The sequence below is a fragment of the Folsomia candida genome, unplaced genomic scaffold (genome assembly GCF_002217175.1).
Source record: "Folsomia candida strain VU population unplaced genomic scaffold, ASM221717v1 Fcan01_Sc051, whole genome shotgun sequence".
In the NCBI taxonomy this organism is placed as follows: Eukaryota; Metazoa; Arthropoda; class Collembola; order Entomobryomorpha; family Isotomidae; genus Folsomia; species Folsomia candida.
The window spans coordinates 591,209-614,301 of record NW_019091243.1 but is presented as its reverse complement, the minus strand read 5'-3'; the positions used below and the strand labels follow the sequence as shown (position 1 = coordinate 614,301).

The 23,093-nt window shown below is 37.7% G+C and overlaps 3 protein-coding genes across 3 annotated transcripts; all 3 read right to left on the bottom strand.

Moving 5' to 3' along the window:
- Positions 1-1,868: 1,868 nt before the first annotated feature.
- On the bottom strand, positions 1,869-7,183 carry LOC118433409. Its single transcript, XM_035845326.1, has 6 exons — positions 6,944-7,183; positions 6,564-6,865; positions 5,281-5,430; positions 4,566-4,780; positions 3,232-3,348; positions 1,869-3,153 (listed from the first exon to the last, which is right to left on the bottom strand). Exons 4-6 carry the CDS (start codon positions 4,614-4,616, stop codon positions 2,245-2,247), a joined length of 1,077 nt encoding a protein of 358 aa, XP_035701219.1. The 5' UTR covers positions 4,617-4,780; positions 5,281-5,430; positions 6,564-6,865; positions 6,944-7,183; the 3' UTR covers positions 1,869-2,244.
- Positions 7,184-7,985: 802 nt separating this feature from the next.
- On the bottom strand, positions 7,986-12,625 carry LOC118433407. The gene is made up of 5 exons (XM_035845324.1): positions 12,439-12,625; positions 11,581-11,727; positions 10,920-11,135; positions 9,255-9,368; positions 7,986-9,172 (listed from the first exon to the last, which is right to left on the bottom strand). Exons 1-5 carry the CDS (start codon positions 12,532-12,534, stop codon positions 8,267-8,269), a joined length of 1,479 nt encoding a protein of 492 aa, XP_035701217.1. The 5' UTR covers positions 12,535-12,625; the 3' UTR covers positions 7,986-8,266.
- Positions 12,626-19,107: 6,482 nt separating this feature from the next.
- Positions 19,108-22,234, bottom strand: LOC118433422. Its single transcript, XM_035845344.1, has 5 exons — positions 22,062-22,234; positions 21,603-21,749; positions 20,936-21,166; positions 20,163-20,273; positions 19,108-20,075 (listed from the first exon to the last, which is right to left on the bottom strand). The coding sequence occupies exons 1-5, from the start codon at positions 22,155-22,157 to the stop codon at positions 19,161-19,163; spliced, it is 1,500 nt and encodes a 499-aa protein (XP_035701237.1). The 5' UTR covers positions 22,158-22,234; the 3' UTR covers positions 19,108-19,160.
- Between the last annotated feature and the right edge of the window lie 859 nt (positions 22,235-23,093).

Below are 23,093 nucleotides of genomic sequence, written 5' to 3'. Positions count from 1 at the left end.
AGAGAAAAACTGGTTTTTATTCGGATGATGAATGAACGATTTTGACAGCTCCGATCTCCTACAATGCTAATTTCTCCATAGCAACTGAATCCAGAGTAACGTGGATTTGATGAGGGGTACAGTTGTGTGTCGATTTTTTTAATGAGTTCCTTAATATATGTGGGATTAAGAGTGGATTACTTTTGAAAAGGGTGACATAATTTTGACAGGGTCCTTAAAAAACATTGGAAATTTGGCAAACTTAGGAAATCTACGTGTCCATTCCGAACTTGCTGGAATTGGAGTGGTAAAGTAGGTGAGATGGGAGATACCTATAAAAATGTGTGCAAAAATGTGTCAAAATTGACTCTAAAATATGTTAAAGAGACCTGCAAAGACAAAAGTCCCGGCCGGGGTTCAAATGTTTATATAAAGAAATAATGTCAAAGTTTTAGTCAAGTTTACACGCGCAAAAATGTGGACAAAGCGATTGGAAAATCTACACGTGGAAAAATGCGGACAAATTTAAAGGCTCATAAATGTGGACAAATCAGTGGATATTTTTAAATACTTTTTGAGCATTAATTACATATGTACAACTTGCCTCCATACAGCTTGAAATTAATTTCCAAATGGATCCATGAATTTGTGCAGGTTGGCAGACGAAAATAAATTACGAGGACATATGTAAGATGATCCAAACATACCTAAGTAACGAATTTGATTAAGTCAAAGTTCCATTTTTTGGTGGTACTTACATAAATTTTCGGAAATTTTCCGTCATGGGAAAACTATGTAAATGTTTGCAAATTCAATAAGGGGAACATTCCTAGCAGAAAGTTTGATATTGAGGAAATAAGTTGCACTTCATAAATCAGAGAGCAACCCAATAACGTCGGTTGGAATCCGGTACAAATACAAATGTGATGTCACCCAAGAAGGATGAAAAACTGGTTGAGTGCAAATTATTATTCTATTAGTGAATAGCTGATCGATTGATTTATATCAAAATTCTATCAGTATGTACACTGTTAGAAATCTGGTCTGGTAGGTATGTATTGATTCATCGATATTAAAGTTTTTATGGTATTGAAATTATACCACACCGTAGAAATTTACTACCGATATGGTATAACTCTAACACCGAGGTAGTACTAAACGGTGTTATGTACTTAGCAATACCCTGTTGGTTGAGTTATATATGTATGCACTCAAAACAAAAATTTGTCAAATCAACACCGCCGGGGTCAATATATGACTTAACCGCCTTGGCTAAAATTTTGATTCAGAGTTATGACGATTTTGATACCGGTAGTGATAATGTTATAACCAGAAGGAAACATTTCACTACCACTAGGAATCAGAATTGTAACCAAGGCGGTTAAGTCATATATTGACACCGGCGGTGTTGATTTGACAAATTTTTGTTTTGAGTGTGCAGAATGCATATGTTCACACGCATACGTACCTGTTCCCTTTCATTCATTTGATGCATTATGACCGTGAATGTGAGTAGATTTCCTCATAAATCATTTGAATGAAAATGACCGAATGATCCTGTCATCTCAGACGAAGGAGTATGAATGAAGGGATTTTTCACCCTGTGATCAAAGCATAAGAAATGAAGTTAAATACATAAATTTGAAGGAAAATGACTAAATGTGAGTAAAAATCTTCTGACAGAAATCCGAAAGGCTGGATTTTAAATGAAAATATTTTTTTCAATAGGTGTGTATTTACACTCTTAATAATCCGGTAAAGTCACGCAGGTAATGATAATAGATTTGGTAATAATATTTTACCAGGTAGTAAAAATTCGTTGGCATGATGGTGAAACTTTATCACCACACGGTACAACTTATCATTACCACTTTGGTAGAGTCATATACTTGTGCTTTTCGGTAATGTTTATTACCAGATTATTTACATGCATAAAGTCGTAACTCATCTCATATCATGTTCATATCCGATGAGATGGCTCATTTAACGCTTTCAAGGCTATGTTTTCTTACAATTCTTACCGATCATCTACTACCCCCGATGTATGTAAATACTTCGGGTGATGCAAATAACAGTAATTAATCAATAGTAATCAATAAACGTAACATAGCAATAAAATAGTAATTACTTTCGTATAAAAATTCTAACAATGCTAATGGTCCATGCAATGATAAATACAGGAATTAAAAATTTAATTAATTAAGGGTATTTAGAAATTTGCACTTTAAACAAGGGTATTGAAAGTATAAATCCTAAACCTATTGCCTAAAATTGTTTAAAGAAAATCTCTTTCCTTTTCAACAAAGGCATTTCCCCCACGGGAACCACCCCCCAGTCCGGGGGCACTTCGAGACGCAGAAACTCCAACGACTCTCTCTGTCTCTGCACGACCTCTTCCACCTGTCGAATCTCACACTCATCGGAAAACCCATTAATCTCCAGCCGAACCAAACCCGCCCTCAAACCCCGCAAAACTTCCATCCCATCCGAATCAATTTTTTTAATCCGAACCTCCCTCAACCTCGGGTATTCTCTATTCGAAAAAATTTCCCGCAAACAATACGTATTCAGCGGGGCGCTGTTCGACTTGAGGTACAGCGCGGATACCCTGCTACTCAATTTGATCAGGGAACGGGTCAAATTTACATACCATGCGGGATTAATCGTCGACAAAACACTGCAACCCATATCGATCTCGAATCTTTTAAGGAGCGGGAAATCTATCAAGTTGAAAAATTCGGTAATATCTTCCTCCGCGTTTTCACAATCATCGAACCAAACCGACAATTCCTCTAAAGACGCGGCAAATCGATTCAGCAATTTGGCCAAGAGCGCGTTATTTATGGTGTGACAATAAACACAACTTAGGCGCCGGATCATCGGGTGACAATTTTTAAGGATCCGGTCCAAATCGTCCCCTAATTTAGACAACGTCGCCGTATCGCCAGTATTGAGACGGTCCATGTGCCAATTCGGATGGGCAAAGGGCAGCATTTCACTCGTATAGAAGAAGAACTTCATCGACATTGCGGGTTCGCGGTAGGCGTAAAACTGGAACCGAATTTCGGATCGAGACTTGAGCCAGGGGACGGCTTCACTCTCCCAGAGGGATGACACGAGGCGGCAGATCTTTAAGGTTGAGAGGCCCAAGTGGGAAAATATTTTGGAGAGTATCTATATAATTTGACAAGTTTACAAAATTTCTTGATTAAAGTTAAGTGATTTTAGAGGAAAATTATAAAAAGTACTAACCAACGTGTTTTCCAGGGCGATATAAGATTCGGCTGTGTCACGTGGGAAATAGGCAAGGATGGCGGAGTCTGATGCGTAATTGTCAGGCGGGTCGGACGTGATGGGATCGCTTCGAGGCTGAAATTTGCATTGAGAAATTTAACAGAACGTTCATATTTAATTTCATCAATCTGTTGTATGGGTAGAGTCAAAATATTTGAGGGTTCCATAGCAGGGAACTTGTTTTCTAGGAAAAACCATACATGTTCACCTTCATTCATTTGACTGACTATGATGAAAATTGAATGAAAATGAATTGCCGATCGTTTGAATGAACACGACTCAAACTCAGGATTCTATCATTTGAGATGATGAATAAAATGTGAAGTAAGATAAGACGAAGAGAAATGAATTTGAAGGAAAAAGACTGAATGTGAATAAAATCTTCACTCATACATATTTCTATCGGAATGACTGACTTTTGAAGGAAAACTACGTTCATGAACAGCAGTGTTTCTTTTTGTGCGCACGAAATTATTTTTATGCATGCATGGTGCATAAAAATGCACAAAAATGCATAAAAACGCATAAAAACGCACGAAAATGCACGAAAATGTGTAATAATGCATAATAATAACTGAAATGCAATTCATACAGGGAATTTCATATTTTTAAGAAATCATATTCTGCTACTCTATAAAATGGGCAGTGTTTCGTTTCTTACGGGTTTGCTTAATGTCTTGCAATGCAAAGCAAGAAACGCAAGAAATGTAAGGTGCAAGATATTGCAAGAAATGCAAGAAACACAGCGCCCTCTAGCGACGCGCCCTAAGAATTACAGCGGGCAGGAAGGAGTTTCTTGCATTTTTTGCGGGTAAAAATAGCTGCAAGAAACCATTTTCTTGCGGTTATTTCTTGCAGGTGGTTACTTTCACCCGAAACACTGAAAATGGGGGGAAAGATTCAGTTATCTAACTAGTTTGAAAGTTTATCACACTTTCCAGCCGGAATCAGGGCTTACCTATGTCTTGCAAAATGAAAAATGCTTTTACACTAAAATACTAAAACGAGGAGGAAAATATTGTACAATAGCACAAAGACTTCTCAATTAATCGAATATTTCCAAAAATTCCATTATTCTAATGTTATTTGCACGTAAATGATTTCGCGCATTTTAGTGCATTTTCATGCACTTTTCCGGATTTTTGATGGGTGTTATTAAACGTTTAAAAACATTTTTCTGCACTAATTTCGTGCAGGTGTTATTTAACAGCAGAAACACTGATGAACAGGTATGATAAAAAGTTTAAATTTCCACCCAATCTGGTAAAAGTTAGAAAAAGGTGTGCACAAACCTGGAAGCGGAAATCGAACGTGTTCTGAAAATCGTCTGGGCGTTTCTTCATTTTTGAAAAAACCTTCAACTTTAGTTTCCTCCAGCGCGATGGCGGGTAATCTTCGGCAAGATGTTTTCCGCAAGGACGAAAATGTCCCCGGGCGATATCTTCATTCCATCCGTGGTATCACGGACGTCGGTTCCATTTACGAATATTGCGTAATTTTTGGCAGCCTAAAATTTCCACGTACATACACTCTTAGAAATAAGGTTACACTCTAAACAAAAATTTGTCAAATCAACACCGCCGGTGTGAATATATGACTTAACCGCCTTGGTTACAATGTTGAATCCGAGTTATGATGATTTTCATACCGGTAGTGATAATGTTATAACCGGACGGAAAAATTTCAGTACCACTCGGAATCACAATTGTAACCAAGGCGGTTAAGTCATATATTCACACCGGCGGTGCTATTTGACAATTTTTTGTATTCGGTGTACGATTATTACCAAAATGTAAACGCATATGACTCAACCGCTGTGGTTATTAATTTGATTATTGATTTTCTAGCTTAGGTGACAATTTAATACCAAGTCGGTGAGAGTTGATAATTACATAATCGATGAGAATTTGTCACAGCTCGATGACAAATTTATAACCACGGCGGTAGAATCACATGCGTTTACTTCTTGGTTATAATCATAACCCCATTTCTAAGAGTGTGACAAACCGACAACCGCTTAATCCAGTAGTTGCCATGGCGACAGGAAATTTGGAAACGGGCGGATGAGAACTTCGCCTCCTCGAACCATCGGATCCTTAACAAAAGTAGGAACTCTTCATCATCCCCACAACCTTCGTACGAGTGTCCGAAAGTGTACTGTGAAAATAATTAGAATCGATTTGGGGTCATCATTTCATAAATAATTAGACTAATTATTAGGTTAGGTTACAAGCAGGGTATGCTACCCCGGGTTTTTGGGGTATTGGGGTATTGCGGGTATTGGTGGGTTTTGTGTAGCAAATTTGAGCAATACCCACGGGTAGTCGGGGTAGTTGGGGTATTCGAATTTAATAACAATGATACCTGGGCATTACTAATAATTCTACTAATTAATTAGTCAGTACAATATAATTAATAAGCAGCTTTGCTGCAAAATTACTGAAAAAGCAAATTATTTTTACAACTGAATACATGAGACACTGGATCAGTTTCCCCCATAACCCCGACTACCCTGACTACCCGCAAATCCCAGGTAAAACCCCTGGGTATGGGTTTTCAATAGCAAAACCCAGGGGTTTTCCTTACCCTGGCTACAAGTATAAATTGCATAAATGGGAACACTCGAAAATCGGTTGTTCCAATTCTTCAAATTTTGAATTTCCTTGTCGAAATTTATTTATACATAGATTGTCCCTTTAATAAGTCCCCAACAATGATTACACACTCAATAACTATTTGATGAGATGGCTACTGGCGAAGGTACTATGCATTTCAACCGCTCGGGTAATAATTTATCACCGAAGGGTATCATGAATACAGAGGCTAAATCCTGCTCAGCCTCCAATGTCAACGCCTACGTAATAAAAATACTATCGACGCCGGGGACAATTTAATTACCCTCAAAAGACAATTTATTACGGTAACGATTATGTCAAAAAATGATTATGTAAGATACGCGCAAAGGGGTTATTTTGACAAGCTCAGAAATCAGGGTCTTTTTAGGTTTTCCAAAACGCGCAAGTTTTAGCCGGTTGTTGAATTTACAAAAAAAGTCAGCCATAATTAGGACTCATAAAAACCCTGTAACTTTTCGAGGTTTATCACGATTTCAAAACTTAAACACAATTTTGCTCCGATTAAATTATAAAAAGTAATTTTTACAAATTTAAAAATTTGATATTACACATGCTATCTATTTCTGAATTTTGCATAGTTGGAAAAATCACATTTTTAAAAAGTTAAAAGTTTTTAATTATAAGTAAATAAGTAATTTATTGAACTCCTCTCACCCGCTGGTCTTCGATGTACGGGAGGACGCAGTATATGAGTTCGTAACCTGTCCTCAATTTATATCCGTGACCTACAAAATTCAGTTCCATGTCCATTTAATGTTACAGGAAAATTTTCGAAAGAAATATTTTGACTTGTTTTCGTGCACAAAAGTCGTGTGTGTTAAAAAGCAGCTGGACTGTTACACATGTTGAAGACTGACTTGCTAATACTCGGCTGGAGTTGTTGCTCGCAAAATACCCGAAACAGATTCCGGGTTGGTTGCGAAGTGATCCGGGGAAAGTAGTGTGGTTCAAGATTCCTAAATATTTAACGTGTTAAATGCAGTTCTGCGAAATCTACATAAGTATGTATAGAAACTGCACTTGGCCATACAAACCTGTTCATTTTCATTCATTTGACTGAGTATGATACATAGTGAATGAAACTGAATTTCCCCTCGTTGGCATGTAAAGGACTTGAGAATTCTGTCATTTCAAATTTTTCACCCTGTGCTTAACACGTGGGACGAAGTAAGAAATGAAATCCGATGAAGTAAAGTGAAGTGAAATGAAATGAACTTGAAGAAAATGACGAAATTTGAATGCAAATCTTTAACCAGACATCGGAACGATTCGCTTTTGAAAAAAATGTTTTTTTTGAACAGGTATCTATATGAACACTTAAAAATACTTGAAATTCAAATCGGGTTAGACTGGGTTCGCTTGAAGAACATGATTTTCCGAGCTGAAGGGAAAAAACGCTTTAAAAAACAGGGTTTTTGAAAAAAATATATGTATTACCTTAGATAACGCTCTGTACCAAAAGACATGTGCACTCTTAGAAGTAGGGGTACGATTATTACCAAAAACCAAACGTACAGATATATGTATGGCTCTACCGCCGTGGTTACAAATTTGTCACGAACTGGTTATAAATTTCCTAGCTCTGGTGGCAATTTAATACGAAGTCAGTGAAAATTTATAATTAGTCGGTGACAATTGTAATCACTCGATGACAACTTTATACATAACGACGACGGTAGAATCACACACTCAAAACAAAAATTTGTCAAATCAACACCGCCGGTGTCAATATGTATGTGACTTAACCGCCTTGGTTAAAATGTTGAATCCGAGTTATGATGATTTTGATACCTGTAGTGATAATGTTATAACCGGACGGAAAAATGTCATCACCACTCGGAATCACAATTGTAACCAAGGCGGTTAAGTCACATACATATTGACACCGGCGGTGTTGATTTAACAAATTTATGTTTTGTACGTTAAGTTTTTGGTTATAATCGTAACCCTATTTCTAAGAGTGTGGCCCTTTCCATAAATATTCCTTAAATATTTAGAGAGATGGGTTAAGATGCGACCAGGACTGGCACTCTTATGGTTCATGAACGAATAAAAATAAACAGTTAACGTAGAAGATTAAGGTTTAATTTAATTAATTAGCATAAATTTTATTCATTCAAAAATTCAATATATATAATTTATGCTTGAAAGATTCTTACAAGGCTCACTTATGTATGCTCCGTAGAATTACAGGCCCCTTAAAGTGTGCAGCATTAACTAATAATTTATCAACATAACTACGCAATTAAGATTTTGATCTTGCAATTAACAATTATCTTGATAAAAATTTAATAAATTAAGGGGCGAATAAATAAAAACTTGAATTTAAAACTTTAAAATGCTTAAATACAACGAACTTAAAGCTGTCTAAACAAAATGTCTTTCCTTTTCAAGTAAGGCATCTCCCCCACAGGGACCACCCCCCAGTCCGGGGGCACTTCGAGATACAGAAACTCCAACGACTCCCTCTGCCTTTGCACGACCTCTTCCACCTGCCGAATCTCACACTCGTCGGAAAACCATTTAATCTCCAGCCTAACCAAATTCGCCCTCAAACCCCGCAAAATTTCCATCCCGTCCGAGTCAATTTTTCCAATCCGAACCTCCCTCAACCTCGGGTATTCCCTATTCGACATAATTTCCCGCAAAAACTGGGTATTCAGCGGGGCAATGAACGACTTGAGGTACAGAGTGGACACCTTGCCACTCAACCTTATCAGCGAACCCGCCAACTTTTCATACCATATCGGTTTAATCGTTAAAGAAACGTTAGGACTCATATCAATCTCGAGCCTTCTCAGGAGCGGGAATTCTACCAACTGTAAAAATTCGGTAATATCTTCCCGCGCATTGTCAGAACTGTGGAAACAAACCTCCAATTCCTCTAAGGAACCGGCCACCCGATTCAGCACCTTAATCAATAGCTCGTTATTTATGTGACGGAAGTCACAACTTAGGCGACGGATTGGGTGACAATTTTCCAGAACCTTGTCCAAATCGTCCCTAAATTTGTCAAACATCACATTTGTTTCTTCAACGAAACAGTCCACGTGCCAATTGGGATGGGCGAGGTGGAGCATTTCATGTCTGTAGAGAAACAATCTCGCCGAGTGCTGGGCGGGTTCGTTGTACGGGTAAAACCCGAACCGAATTTGGGATCGAGATTTCAGCCAGGGGACGGCTTCACTCTCCCAGAGGGATGATACGAGGCGGCAAATCTTCAAGGTTAGGAGGCCCATGTGGGAAAATATTTTGGAGAGGATCTATTTAAATTCATGTTTTCAAAATTCTACACGAAAAAATTCGGACTAAATTTGATTTTAGGGGGAAATTAAAAATACTTACCAACATGTTTTCGAGTGCCGGGTAGGATTCGGTTTTATCGCGTGGGAAATATTTGGTCATTTGGAATACGTGATTCCTAGACGGGTCGGGTATGGTGAAAGTTACGCATCTCTCCTGAAATAGAGAGTGACATACTGACTAGTAGAAAGTTCGGTGAAATATTGAGACAAATCACGCACTCATTTATAACTTGCGAACTATGTATGTGCGCTTCGTGAATTAATTTTGCAAACTTTTTCAAAAAATATTTAGTAATTTTGTCATTGTTAAGTATTTGCCTCACTAACAATGCAAGTCTTTTACGTGATAAGCTCAGATCTCACTGGGACTAATTTTATTTTGTTCACCACAAAAAATAAGCATACCCGTATTGTTTCATTTTTTCTAATGCGCTAATTTGAGCGCGCGGCGCGAATTTTAAACCAGTTTCCAGCCAAAATTTCGATTTTTAAGAATTCTGTGAATTTTCGAATTTTGGCGGGAATCCAAAAATTCGCAAACATGTCTCGTCAGAATGACTTACTTGACGTATAAAAAATTCGCAATCACTGTTTTTTGAAAAATTAAAAATTTGTAAGAGTTTATAATAAGAGTTTCAAAAACTGGCATAAAATTCTGAAATTCAAATTTCGCAGCAACTGGATTTTTCATAAGTCAAGTAAGTCATTCTGACGAGACATGTTTTTTAATTTTTGGATTCCCGTCAAAATTCGAAAATTTACAGAATTTTTAAATATCGAGGTTTTGGGAGGAAGATGGCTTAAAATTCGTGCCGCGCGCTCAAATTAGCGCATTAGTAAAAATGGAGAAATACGGATATGCTTATTTTTTCTTGTGAACAAAATAAAATTGGTCCCAACCAGATCTGAGTTGTACACGTAAAAGACTTGCATTGTAAGAAAAATGTGTATGATAAGTGTAGAGAACTTATCCGTTTGACAACGTCACACTGCGTGAATTGTCTCAGTGATTGAGAATTTTTTCATGATAGCTTTCCAGAGTATGAAATTCATACTCTGGAAAGCTATCGTTTGGTTAGTTCATACTATGAATTAACTATCGCTTTTGCCCGCACGTATTTTTTTTCGCCTCCTGATTAAACTTAAATTGCCACGTAATATATTAACAAAAGAAATAGCTTAAGTATTTTCTGGTGGACAACACCAATCAAATTACTTGCAATTTAATTTACTTAATTTAGTCAACTACCGTAACGCAAAATCGTTTAGAGGGCAAAATCGAACCGTTCAAGAGGCTCAACAAAATTATGCCGAAAATTGACCTTAAAACTTATTAAATTGAATCGGTGCAACCCAAATCTGTTCACTTTCATTCATGTGCGCTACTATGATGGTGAATGATAGTGAATAAAAATGAATTTCATCTAATTTGAACGGAAACGACTGAAGGGTTCCGTCATTTCAGATTTATCACTGTGAATGATAGGATTTCTCGCTCATTTCATTTTTCATCTAATACTTAATACGTGGGGCGAAATAAGAAATGAACTCCGATGAAGTGAAATGGAATGCATTTGAACGAAAATGACTGAATGAATGTGAATGAAAATCTTTAGTCAGAAATCGGGATGACTGAGTTTTGAATGAAAACTAGATTTTTGAACAGGTGTGTTACAACCTTTAAAAACTGTATGTCTGTACAAACCTGGAACCTGAAAACGTTTTTGTACTGATAATTCTCTGGGGAATACTTTCTCTCCTGGTTTGAAAACACTTTCCACTTTAAAACTTTCCACCAGGGTGGAGGTGGATAAGTCCCGTCTTCCCGAAGGACCAACATGTCCCCAAGTGTGATCTTCTTTCCGTCCGTTGTGTCACAAACCTCGGTCTTATTTAAGAATATTGCGTAATCTTGGCCGTTCTGAAATTAATTTTTGTTTTCAAGGTTTTAGTACATTTTTGAATACCGTTAAAATTGCCTTCACTTTTTGTCAAATCCCAATGTGGACTAGACTATAATTTTAAATTGTTTACCTTCAGAAATAAGCGGACCCGTATTTTTTCGTTTTCCTGAATGGGCATGTTTACGATCGTGGCGGAATTTTCAAAAAAAAAATTCAGCCAAAATCCGGATTTTTAAAAACGCTCTAACCTTTCGAATTTTAGCCCGATTTCAAAAATTGAATACAATTTGTGCTCAAATGAATTACTTCCTTGAAAATATAGAAATTCATTTTCAATTTTTTTAAAATTTAATATTATCATGCGGTTTCTGAGATTAAGGAGACCTGAATCCTGAATTTAGTATTCTGCTTGTTAAAAAGTTTGGGTAGATGCGTCTGCGTATTAAATTTTATGTAGCTAACCGACAACCGCTTAATCCAGTAGTGTCCATGGCGACATGAAATTTGAAATCGGGCAGAGGTGACCATCGCTCCAAATGCTCGAATCCTAAACAAAAAGAAGAATTCTCCTCCGTCACGACAATCCTCATACGAATGGCCGAAAGTGTACTGTGCAAATTATTAAAAAAAAGTTATTTGGTATGTACATATACTGCACAGAACTATACTATTATATAGGATATCTAGAAGGCGAAATGGACGAGTGATAGTAGCACCCTTATGAGCGCCGTCTATGCGCATTCACCAACTAATAATACACTGGTAGGTGTTGCACACTAGCACCACGACTTGTCATCTAGCAACTAAATAATACACAGATAGGTATATGCGCCACCATCGCTCCAGTTGAGGCATATCTTTGTCTGTCACTCAAAGCATCAAAGACAAGGTGCTTGGTATACTGATCATATCCGTCCAGCATATGAACGTTCTTATAGGGAAGTGATGTTGGTGGTGGCTCATTAATAAGCGGACAAATTATCTTTGGGTTCGAGTCCCAGTCGGGGCATTATTTTTTGTTTGAATTTTTGTTGAATTTTTAAGAGTGGAGAATTCATAAACCACATTTCTTTTGACCTTCGACGACCTGGTGACCGTGTGGGCGGGATGAAAAGTACGAAAATTTGATATTTCTCACTTTTCGTCCAGTCAACATGGCCACCAGGTACTTAAATAATGAATTAATACTTAATTAATGAATAGTTAATTCAGTCTATAAATTGCATGAAGAAATATTTTTTTGAACAGGTATGTACGATCGCAATATTTATGAGGGGTACCTTAAATAAGTATTTAACAAACAGATTGAATTCCTCTTACCCGCTGACCTTCGATGTACGGGAGGACGCAGTACGTGAATTGTCCACGTGGTCTTAACTTCTTATCCCGACCTAAGAAACGCAGTTCCACGTCCATTCTATGTTATTCTCGGCGAAAATTTTGCAAATAAGTAAATTTTTCGTTTTTGCACAAAAGTGGTACGTGCGGTTTAATGATCAGCTGAAGGTAAAAGATGATCTATTACTAAATAAGAAATACCCGGAACAGATTCCGGGTTGGTTGCGGTGCGGAGTGATCCGGGGAAAGTATTTAGTGTGGCTAAATATTTATCGTGTCGAGTGCAGTTCGGCTAAATTTACATACATATGTGTAAAAACTGCACTTGGTCATACAGAACACATATCTATCTTGACGTGCGCACAAAATTATAATTATGCATGCACGGTGCGTAAAAACGCATAAAAATACATAAAAATACATAAACTGCATAAAATTCATAAAAACTAATAACAATGCGTAAAAATGAATGAAGCTCAACTTACTTACAGTAAGCAAAAATTTAAATCGTACCCTTTTCTGTGATGTCGCAAATCCATTGTTTCCTGCTTTATGTAACTCGATTCTTGTTATGTAATACATCCGTTTTATAGGAAATTTAATGTAAATTCCAATTTTCAATAGATTACAATTTTCTATGCTGTTGAAGTTCGCTCGCCTGAGGGAGAAAAATAACCCTTCCGGAAAACTCCATTGAAGGGTTACGCGAGAAAATTTGTTGTACATACTCTCGGACAAAATACAATGAGGGGCAAGCTAGATAAACGAAAAACGTGGAGTAAATTAGTATCTCCTATAACATTCATGTCGTCGATAATATTTCGGGACCCAGTGATATGTATACTTCTTTGACCTACTGAAAGGTGTATCTTATGAAGTGTGTTCATAGGCGCAGACACGGGGTAGGCAGGGTGGAAAATGCCCACCCTAGAAAATAGCAGGGTGGGCACTCAATGCAAATGCCTACCCTGGAATATTCCCCCATTCTTCTTGGTTTTAATGTGCGTTTTTAACAAGTTTTTAATTTACAAATGTGCCGAAATTTGTTCTCGCAGGTGTAATTTTTCTTATTAATTTTAGTAATTCTTTATCACTATCTTTACCACAACACATTGATAAGCATACATACACTCCGACCGGTAAAACAAGGACACCCTAGGTTTTTTCACATTTCTCAAAGGCCTGTCAAAATATTTAGCTGATTATTTCCCCATTAAGACTACTGTGCGTAGTAGTCTTGTCGTAAATTTTCATCTTGGTACATAGTGAAACAACTTGGGAATCCACAAAAACATTAAATTCAGGTGGCCACTAAAACAAGGACACCCCATAATTAATCGATTGTTTTCGGCGGACTTGATTAGAATTAAATTCATTTGAGTAAGAAATTACATTAGCACTATATTTGTGATATTTTGGTCAATAGTTGATATAAAGTAAATCCTTTCTTCTGCACATTTCCCATGGTGAGTGGTAACTTACAGTAATTGTTGCAAAGGGGCAGGGTGAAAGCTGCGCTTGCATTACGATGGAGTATTTCAAACACGAGCAATCACAAAAATGTCGGCCAACCCTCCGTAACAACGTTTATTGTCACGGCGAGCACTTCCGGTGGAACAAGGAAGCGAGAACGCCAACCGAAAATGACACAAACACAAAAATTCATCATTCGCCGTCGCCTCGCAACCCCTGTGTAACAACTAGCCAGGTTTAAGCGGAGTTCCGGCTTCCCTTTTAAACGTCTAAAATAGGTAAAGTCATTTCAGCCTGCCCCGCCCTCAGAAATAGGAAAATCAAGATGAATCGTGTGCAGCCCAAGAGGAACAAAGATGCTCGATTCCTAGATCGAATGACGTGGACCTCCAAGAGGGATAATACCGTAGTAAGCGACGAAAAACGATTTAACGTGGCTGTCCTGATAGTTGTGAGTAAGTAATGCGCTCATTAAATTAGCGCTCATGCTTCTCGCGTGTTAAAATTGAAAGTGATGAACGAACTCTAATCAGTTTTTCAGCCCTGGCCTTGGTTTTTTAAAACCCATTACATAAATATTATAATCTTATCGCAAATTCACAAACTCATAAAAATGTTTCTCCAAAATAAGTTCCTTGATATATTTATGTAAATTCTACGACATTTTAAAAGTTTGGAGCATGTTTTCTAGTTTTTATCAATGTAGAAAACTGGGAAAAACTGAAATTTTAATTCAGAGGAAGAATTTAATTTTCAACTCATATCCTTGCTCGAAGTACTTCTAATGAAACATCGGAAGGATCACTTTTGAAGCTGAAATTTGTAAAGTTCCATGATTTTTAAAACACGAAGTTTTAACTGGCAAACCGTTTAAAATTCGCGACAGGCCCAAATTAATTTCTGAGTAGAAACCAATTTTTAGTTTTCCAAATTCCTTCACCCTGCATTATTTCTGCGCTGACGAGGCGGTCTCGTGTTCTCGACGTGAGCACTGAATCCGTGGACCATTGTTTCTGCTCCGTGGTTAAAAGTTACGTATTCGCGAAATATTTGGTGAAAAAACCTGAAATTTTTCAAGGTTTCTTACACAGCCAACAGCTTTCGGAATATTGATAACTCTGGAAAGGAATAAGGTGTTTTCTCGAACGAGGTACTGAAAGGTTACCTTGTTGAATAAAGGGTGTTGATTTATTCAGGTGACCTTTTTCACTGTAAAAAGCAAATGAGTGTGTTTCAAAAGCACTGGAGTGACCAAAGCCAATCTTTTTTCAGAGATACATTACAATTTGGTCTTTCACCATGCACTTCAATAATGTCCTCCACTCTTTGACCTTAACCCTATGCTCGCTTTTCCAAAGTTGATTTTGGAACGCAATTCTGCAAGTCTGCCTTGGGAATTATATCTTCCACACTTCAAGGTTTTGAACCTTGTGCACCTTTTCTTTCCCTATGGACCACAGGATATCCACGAAACACACGACTAGATTTTTATCATACAACCGAAATTTCCTAGGTAACGGTTAAACTTGCTGTTTTTTTTACCCCCATAGTGGATTATTCCATGTGACCTGTGGCATTGCGCTGCATGAAAATAATTTTGATCTCAATAATTCCTTGTTCCCGAAGCTATCAGAGCATGTAGGTCGCATTTTGTAAGACCCTCCAATTTTTGTCAATTTCCAGCCATTTTTTGTATTTCATTAGAAATTTTGCTTGGCTTTGAAATTATATTTCGAACGAAAGTCAGTTTTACTTCTACATGAGTAGAACTCTGCATGATTGACGCTTCGAGGTCAAGAGGGCAGTAGTTTTCATCATTCACGACGAGAAAGATCAAGAAGTCGATATAAACATTTTCTCAACAAGTTTTCAACAATTTGCTTTAGCCCCGGCTTTTTTATCAGCATTGTATTTTGGCGCGGTTTTAGTGTTGTAAGTTTTGAAGCCCATCTTATTGGCTTTGATCTTGCGAAGATAGGTTTTCAAAATTTTCAGTTGTCTGGGTGCAACCCATATGGATGTGATCGGGTTTTTTCAAAAAACTTTTTCACGTATCTCGTCAGTTGATTGGTCTTCAGGGGGACAGGTTGACCCGAAGAAATTTTAGATTTGGATTTTTTACGATCCTTAGATATGTTTAGTGTATGACTAATTTTGTCCGGGGCATGACTTCAATAATGAAGTGGTCAGGAGCATTTTTCCGATCCGAGAAAAACACTTTTTCGCACGAGTGGCAAACTAATTTTTCCACTTCCTCTAAATTTTGTGCTGTCATTTTCTAACGAAAAGAGATAATCAAATTCTGTTTTCGGTTCTAGAAAGCTTATCCAATTGGCCAATTTTTATGCTTTTTACATAAGCAAAATTAACTGTTAACTGGTTGAACCAATAGGGGGAACCTTGACACTTAACTTCACCGACCAGTCCATATTGTATAAATTTTCAGGACTAGGCAAAATTCGCCATCAGTTTCGTTCCAGTAAAACCATGGAGTCCTTGCTGCAATCGTTTATTCGAATTTCCCACCTAATTCCGACATTTATGAGTCCCATCGCCGTCCTACTGGACATAGATCCGCTCCATGTTCTCAGAAAAGTCTAGATTTTGCAGGGATATAACAATGTAATAATTCTTCTCCTAATTAGCCTTATTCTGGATCGTGGAAGAAATCCTGGCATCAATTTGTGGCTTTGCTATATTCGTTCTAATAGTTTTGGCCACATCGACAGAAATAATTGGTCGATGTAAGAAAATTTCAGAAACCTGGGTCAATTCCCAAACCCAAGTTTTGGAGGTGTATAAAGAATTTCAAATTTGGAATTGTTACTATAACAAAGATTTTAGCTACTTTGTCTGCCCACCACTCGTGTTTTTTTGGATGTGCACCCTGATTTTTACGAATTATTTGACCATCCGGTCTAAAAGGGATTCTCTGCTGCTTTACTGGTTAGCTCCGGCGACGAGTGCAATTGGGTTTTGGATATTGATGACATTGCTGCCCGAGGCAGCAAAGGTGTTTAAAGATTCGCGCAGTTTTCTGGGATTTTTAAGGGGGAAATGTTACTCGAAATATGAGTTGAGGTTACTGCGATCAGTGGCCAAGGTGGGGATCGCTATTGGCCCGTTTGGCTATGCTAGTAAGAGGTGGATGGTAGCTACAGAGGCTGGACGGGCGAAGAAAGACCACTTAAATTTGGCTTTCAAATCTGCGTGGATTGAAATAATTCGTTGAAATTTGCATATATTGTCGGCAAACCGATCTGTGTGTAATCCTAATTATTTTAGAAATTTAATTTGAAAAATAAAGGAGCACCATACCCCAGAACCCGAAGTGGTCGTGAAGACGCTTTCCAGAGAGGTTACCCAAAATTAAGGACTGCAAACCGACTAAAACTAGACTGATTGAAGGTCAGCAAGGCATATATATACAGGGTACTTCATGATGTAGTAGAAAAACATCATGACGAAAAAAATTTCATACCAGTATACGTCAGACAAAACTCCAATTTGAAATTGACCAAACCGTAATTTTTGGTGTCAAAAAGTAGTTAACGAAGAAATCCCTAACCGTCAGATGATGATTGCTAGGAAGATTGAAACAAGTCAAGACACTATCAGAAACATCATTCATATCGATTCGAAGAAACAGATTCGTCGAACAGGCCTTGAACCCGTGTCATACTCAGAATCGTGGGGCCAACTCTAGGAAGCTTTCGAAAGCCACATTCAGAAAAACAAAAATTAATCTATTGTCACTACCGATGAGTCTTGACCTTGCCCTAACTTTTGGTAATGTGAGAGCAAATTAGCTGTCTGGACGACGTTGAAAAAATTCAAAGTTTGGGTTCCAACCCATGAAAAAGTGATTGGAAAAAATAATAGTGGTTGGAGTTCTGCGTGGCAGAAATTCACTCCCCTTAAATTCAGGGCCACAAAATGTAAAAATTATTTCACAGGTATGCCCTGACAGTGTCCTAAAGCCATTTTTAGAAGTTAATCTTGCCAAATTGGATCTTCGTGAAATTTTCAAGATTGTCATTCATGATGTCAAAACATTATTTCGGAGTTCAAAGAACGTCGTCGGTTGTGCAACCACTATTCATCAACAATTGACCCTCACCATAATTTCCAATAAGAACATTCATATCAAGTCTCCTGATATGTCACCATTTGATTTTTTCGGTTTTGGATATTTAAAAAAACGACTTTCCATACGGTGCGCAACAACTTTGGATGGTCTCTGGAAAGTAGCTCGAAGCGAGTGGAGCGGCAATTGGCCTAAAACGGGCTAAAAAGTGTTTCCGGATTTGAAATCAAGATCCAGAGTGGTTAACAACAATAAGGGCGACCTGATAAGAAAAAAAGAGTTTCGAAAAAAATTCTCTTCCAATAAAAAAAATAATTTGGAAGTGGTCTTTCTTCGCCCGTTCAGCCTCTGTATCTTGTCGAACATTGTGAATTACACGATTGATTTATTATTGACGTTTTAGGTGGTAGTTACATAATTTTTATCGCTAAGGTCGTTAAGGACTCATGAGTATTTAGCAACTTAGCCTTACCAATATTATGATGTGATTACGGCGCAACAAGAAAATTAGCCGACATGTATTTATGTGTCTTTAAAATACCTAGTCTTTGTTAGCTTGAACTAACAAGTAAATATTTTGAAGGAATTGGCTTTTTGCTTGGTATGCAATTTATTGTAATAAATTAAGCACGTGATTAAACCGCTGAGACGCCACAAATATATATCGTCGAAGTAAATTTAAAACCACGTAAGTGAACTCGCTTCGAAATTCTAAAACCACGTAAGTGCAGTCAATGTTTAATTCAAAAATCACATAAGTGCACAACAAAAACAAGGAAAATAACCTAATTGCAATTCAAAAATAACATGTATGCAGTTAATCTTCATACTTCAGTTTATAGTATGAATTAGGCAAGATCATACTGTATGATCTTGCAGAAATCACGGCGTATTATTTTGGAATTGCAGTTACGTTATTTTCCTTGTTTTTGTTGTGCATTTAGGTGGTTTTAGAATTAAACATTGACTGCACCTACGTGGTTTTAGAATTAAGATGAGACTGTACTTAGGTGCTTTTAGAATTAGCCCGACCATATGTATGTCCTTGCCTTTTTAATGAAAATTTTTAAATTTATTGATAATCATTCCGTCAATACAGCATTTTAATCAACTTATCATGCACATATTTATAAGCGAGACTTATTCAGACCCTTCTGAACAAAATATCTTTCCGTTTCAAGTAAGGTAACTCCACAGGAATACTCCCCAACAGTCCCCAATATGGGGGCACTTCAAGACGTAGAAATTCCAACGACTCCCTCTGCCTTTGCACGATCTCTTCCACCTGTCGAATCTCACACTCGTCAGAAAACCAATTAATCTCCAGTCTCACCAAACCTGTCCTAAAACCCCGCAAGACTTTTATCCCCTCCGAATTAACCTTCTTAATCCGAACCTCCCTCAGCCTGGGATAAGATCCCTTATCGGACACAATTTCCTGCAAAAAATGCGCGTTCATTGGGGCACTGTAAGACTTCAGATATAACGCGGACACCTTGCTACTCAACTTGATCAGCGAACGGGTCAAATTTTCGTACTTTGACGGTCTTATCGTCGTCGAAACGTTGGGATCCATATCGATTTCAAACCTTTTCAGTAGCGGGAATTCTATAAAGGGAAAAAATTCGGTAATATCATCCCCAGCATTTCCACAATTTTCGAAACAAATCGACAATTCCTCCAACGAACTGGACAATCGATTCAGCAACCTTGTCAAAAGCAAGTTATTTATTGTCGGACAGTAAACACAACTCAGGCGACGGATGACCCCACAATTTTCGACCACCATGTCGAAATCGACACTTAATTTGCAAAACGTCACCGTTTCCCCGGTATCGATACGGTCCACGTGCCAATTCGGATGGGTGAAGGGTAACATTTCATGTCTGTAGAGAAAGAACCGAGTTGACTTGGCGGGCTCACGGTAGGCGTAAAACTTGAACCGAATTTCGGATCGGGACTTTAGCCAGGGGACGGCTTCACTATCCCAAAGGGAGGACACGAGGCGGCAGTTCTTTAAGGTTGGGAGGCCCAAGTGGGAAAATATTTTGGAGAGTATCTAAATATTAATCCATAATTTCACAAAAATTATGGATTAAATGAAATAGAATTTTTTTTAAATATTTTTCAAAAATGGTTTACTAACCAATGTGTTTTCAAGGGCGTTGTAAGATTCGGTTGCGTCACGCGGGAAGTATTCGAACTTCATGGACGCGTGATACGCAGGTGAGTCGAACGTGGTGGGAATTCTTCTCGCCTGAAAAAACATTTGCGGAAAAAAAATTACTCAAACTAAATACTGCGCTCCACATATCAGACCACGAATCTCGTTCGTCGCGAATCGAAATCTAAAAAATATTTTAGAATTCCATTTCGTGGATAGCATTAGCTAAAACCGCTTAAAGTAATTTGCATTTTTTTTTACAAGACATTCCGGAGTAAATAAATTAGACCCATTAAACGTATTAAAGTGTTTAGTCCATAGTGTCAAAAATTGGAATTTAAATTTTGAAGTAGAATTCATGGATTCTGAGGACATTATCTGGGCGCATAAATTTTTTGTTGTCCGTGGTTTCTCCCAAGGGGGTGGTGCAGGGAAGACCATGTTTTCAAAAAATTTAAAAAATTAAAAGTTCGGGAATTGCATGCAATTTTGCCATGGTAACCAGCCAAAGTCATGGAAAAATTGCAATAAAAAGTTGATGCGCCCTGGGACATTATTTATCGTAAACGTGACACTAGCCTTCAGAATGCTTATTCCTTCATCAGATCTTTACAAATTCGACAAATTACTTGACCTAAGAAATCTTTCTTGGAATTTGAATATCTCAAAACTCAAATAAAATTGAAACGAACCCTAATAAATAAATACCCGGTTAAGACGGGTTATGAATTGTACATTTACATATGTATGCAAACCTGGAAGGTGAAGACGCACGTGTGCTGGAAATTTCCTGGCCGATTCTTCCTCTGCGTGTTTTCCTTTGAAAACAATTTCCACCTCGGGTTCAACCAGGATCGCTGGGAAACCGAGTATTTCAATGTGTTATGTTCTGCGACGACCAAAATGTCCCCGATCGATAGCTTCATTCCGTCCGTGGTATCACAAACTTCCGTCTCGTTTAGGAATATTGCGTAGTTTTGGGCGTTCTGGAATTTTTGTTGGAAACTTTTTAGATTAGTTCACTCAAGAATTATACATGTGTCAACTTTTTAAACTGCATTCCATGATGGGTAATTTCACCGCCTGCTGGGAATGAGAATAGCATACCAGGCACTTTTCATGTGGCGGTAAAATCACCCGAGTTTATCACGTTGAGGTGAGTACACTCATTAAAAGTTGATGCAAATAATTCGTCTTTCGTTGTCATAATTCCCGCACAATTTTAAAATATAGTTTGGGCGACATTCAATGTGCTTGTTAACGCAAACATATTTCTAAAAATGTTCAGCGCACTGAGATAACTACGGATTTATGAAAAAAATTATTTCAAAAATCTTTTCAAAAATCAAAAAAATTATTTCAAAAATCTTTTCAAAAATAAAAAAAATATTTATTTATCAAAAATAAAAAACTGAAACTAACCGACAACCGTTTAATCCAGAATTTACCACGCCGACAGGAAATCTGAAATCGGGCCGCTTCTTTCTCCTTCCCGAATAATCGGATCCTTAACAAGTAAAGGAATTCTTCTCCGGAACCACAAGGTTGATACGAGTGGCCGAAAGTGTACTGCGCAAATAATTAAACAAAATTGGTCACACTCTTAAAAATGCCTTAACCATTTTGAACAGTAAATGCACTTCAAATTCTAACCATATTAAGTAAGCTGTTGTAAAAGAAACTGTGTAAACTTTATGATACTCTGGATTTGGTGAAGTTTAATTTCTATAATGTTCATGGTTCATTTGCCCATCAAAACTGTATCTTTATTTTAAGAACGCAGAATCGATTTTCGAAAAAAAATCGGTCTCATAAATAATTAGAATATTATTTAACCGCAACAGTTATGCATGGTCCCTTCAAATAAATAATTCCACTCACCCGCTGACCTTCGATGTACGGAAGAACGCAGTATACGAATTGACGGCTTGTTTTAAAGTTATGGTCCCGACCTAAAAACCGGAGCTCGATGTCCATTTTTTCTCTTCTTTACGAAAATTTTGGCAAATAAATATGTATCTAATGTGTGTCTCTCTTTTGCACAAAAGTGGATCAACGAGCAGCTGGAGTTAAATGGAGAAGTACATCAGAGCCTGAGAAAGAAATACCCGGAACAGATTTCGGGTCGGTTGCGTAAGTAGTGATCCGGGAATGTATCGCTGTCAAAGTTTGGTGTGAGTAATCAACTTCTGTTGAATCCTGTAAAGATACGGCACGCATACCTACATATCGTCGGGCTAGTTCTAACACAACCTAAGTGCAGTCAATGTTTAATTCTAAAACCAGGTAAGTAAGTGCACAATAAAAAGAAGGAAAATAACCTAACTGCAATTCCAAAATATGTAATACGCAGTTAATTTTCATATTTAAGTTTATAGTATCACCTTGCATAAATAATTAACTGCATATTATTTTGGAATGGCAATTAGGTAATTTTCCTTGTTTTTGTTGTGCACTTACGGGGCCGGTCATCTCATTTGCATAGTTTGACACCGTCGCGGGAGACGTAGAGTGTTTTCAACATGAAAAGCCCGTATCGCCGACAATGGGCATAGTGAGATTTATGCAAATGAGGTGACGCGCCTAAATGCGAGGATAGTATGTACACAATACAAACGTAATTAAGTTGTTTACGCCATTTTCGTTCCTATTTATATATTATAGTCTTCTGATCGCCTGACGCACGTAGTCACTTTCATGCCTGCCATTAGAGATGAGTCGTGTCACGGTTTTTTGAAACACGCACGACACGAACACGAAACTCGTGTCATGTTCTGCACGAACACGAACACGGGTCTTAAAAAAATCACGCACGACACGAAACACGACTTTGTCTGCCAAAAAAATGTCCAACACGCACGGAAATTTTTTTAAAACGAAAAAACACGCACGATGGGACAACACGCACGGCAC

Coding starts and splice junctions, on each gene's coding strand:
- LOC118433407 (XM_035845324.1), bottom strand. CDS start 12,534: ATGGACGTGGAACTGCGTTTCTTAGGTCGGGATAAGAAGTTAAGACCA. Junction 11,728..12,438: donor CGTACATCGAAGGTCAGCGG/GTAAGAGGAATT, acceptor TAATTTGCACAG/TACACTTTCGGCCATTCGTA. Junction 9,369..10,919: donor AAAACGTTTTCAGGTTCCAG/GTTTGTACAGAC, acceptor TCTCTATTTCAG/GAGAGATGCGTAACTTTCAC.
- LOC118433409 (XM_035845326.1), bottom strand. CDS start 4,616: ATGAAGAAACGCCCAGACGATTTTCAGAACACGTTCGATTTCCGCTTC. Junction 3,349..4,565: donor CGTTCGATTTCCGCTTCCAG/GTTTGTGCACAC, acceptor TGCAAATTTCAG/CCTCGAAGCGATCCCATCAC. Junction 3,154..3,231: donor TCGCCCTGGAAAACACGTTG/GTTAGTACTTTT, acceptor CAAATTATATAG/ATACTCTCCAAAATATTTTC.
- LOC118433422 (XM_035845344.1), bottom strand. CDS start 22,157: ATGGACATCGAGCTCCGGTTTTTAGGTCGGGACCATAACTTTAAAACA. Junction 20,274..20,935: donor CGTGCGTCTTCACCTTCCAG/GTTTGCATACAT, acceptor ATGTTTTTTCAG/GCGAGAAGAATTCCCACCAC. Junction 20,076..20,162: donor ACGCCCTTGAAAACACATTG/GTTAGTAAACCA, acceptor ATTAATATTTAG/ATACTCTCCAAAATATTTTC.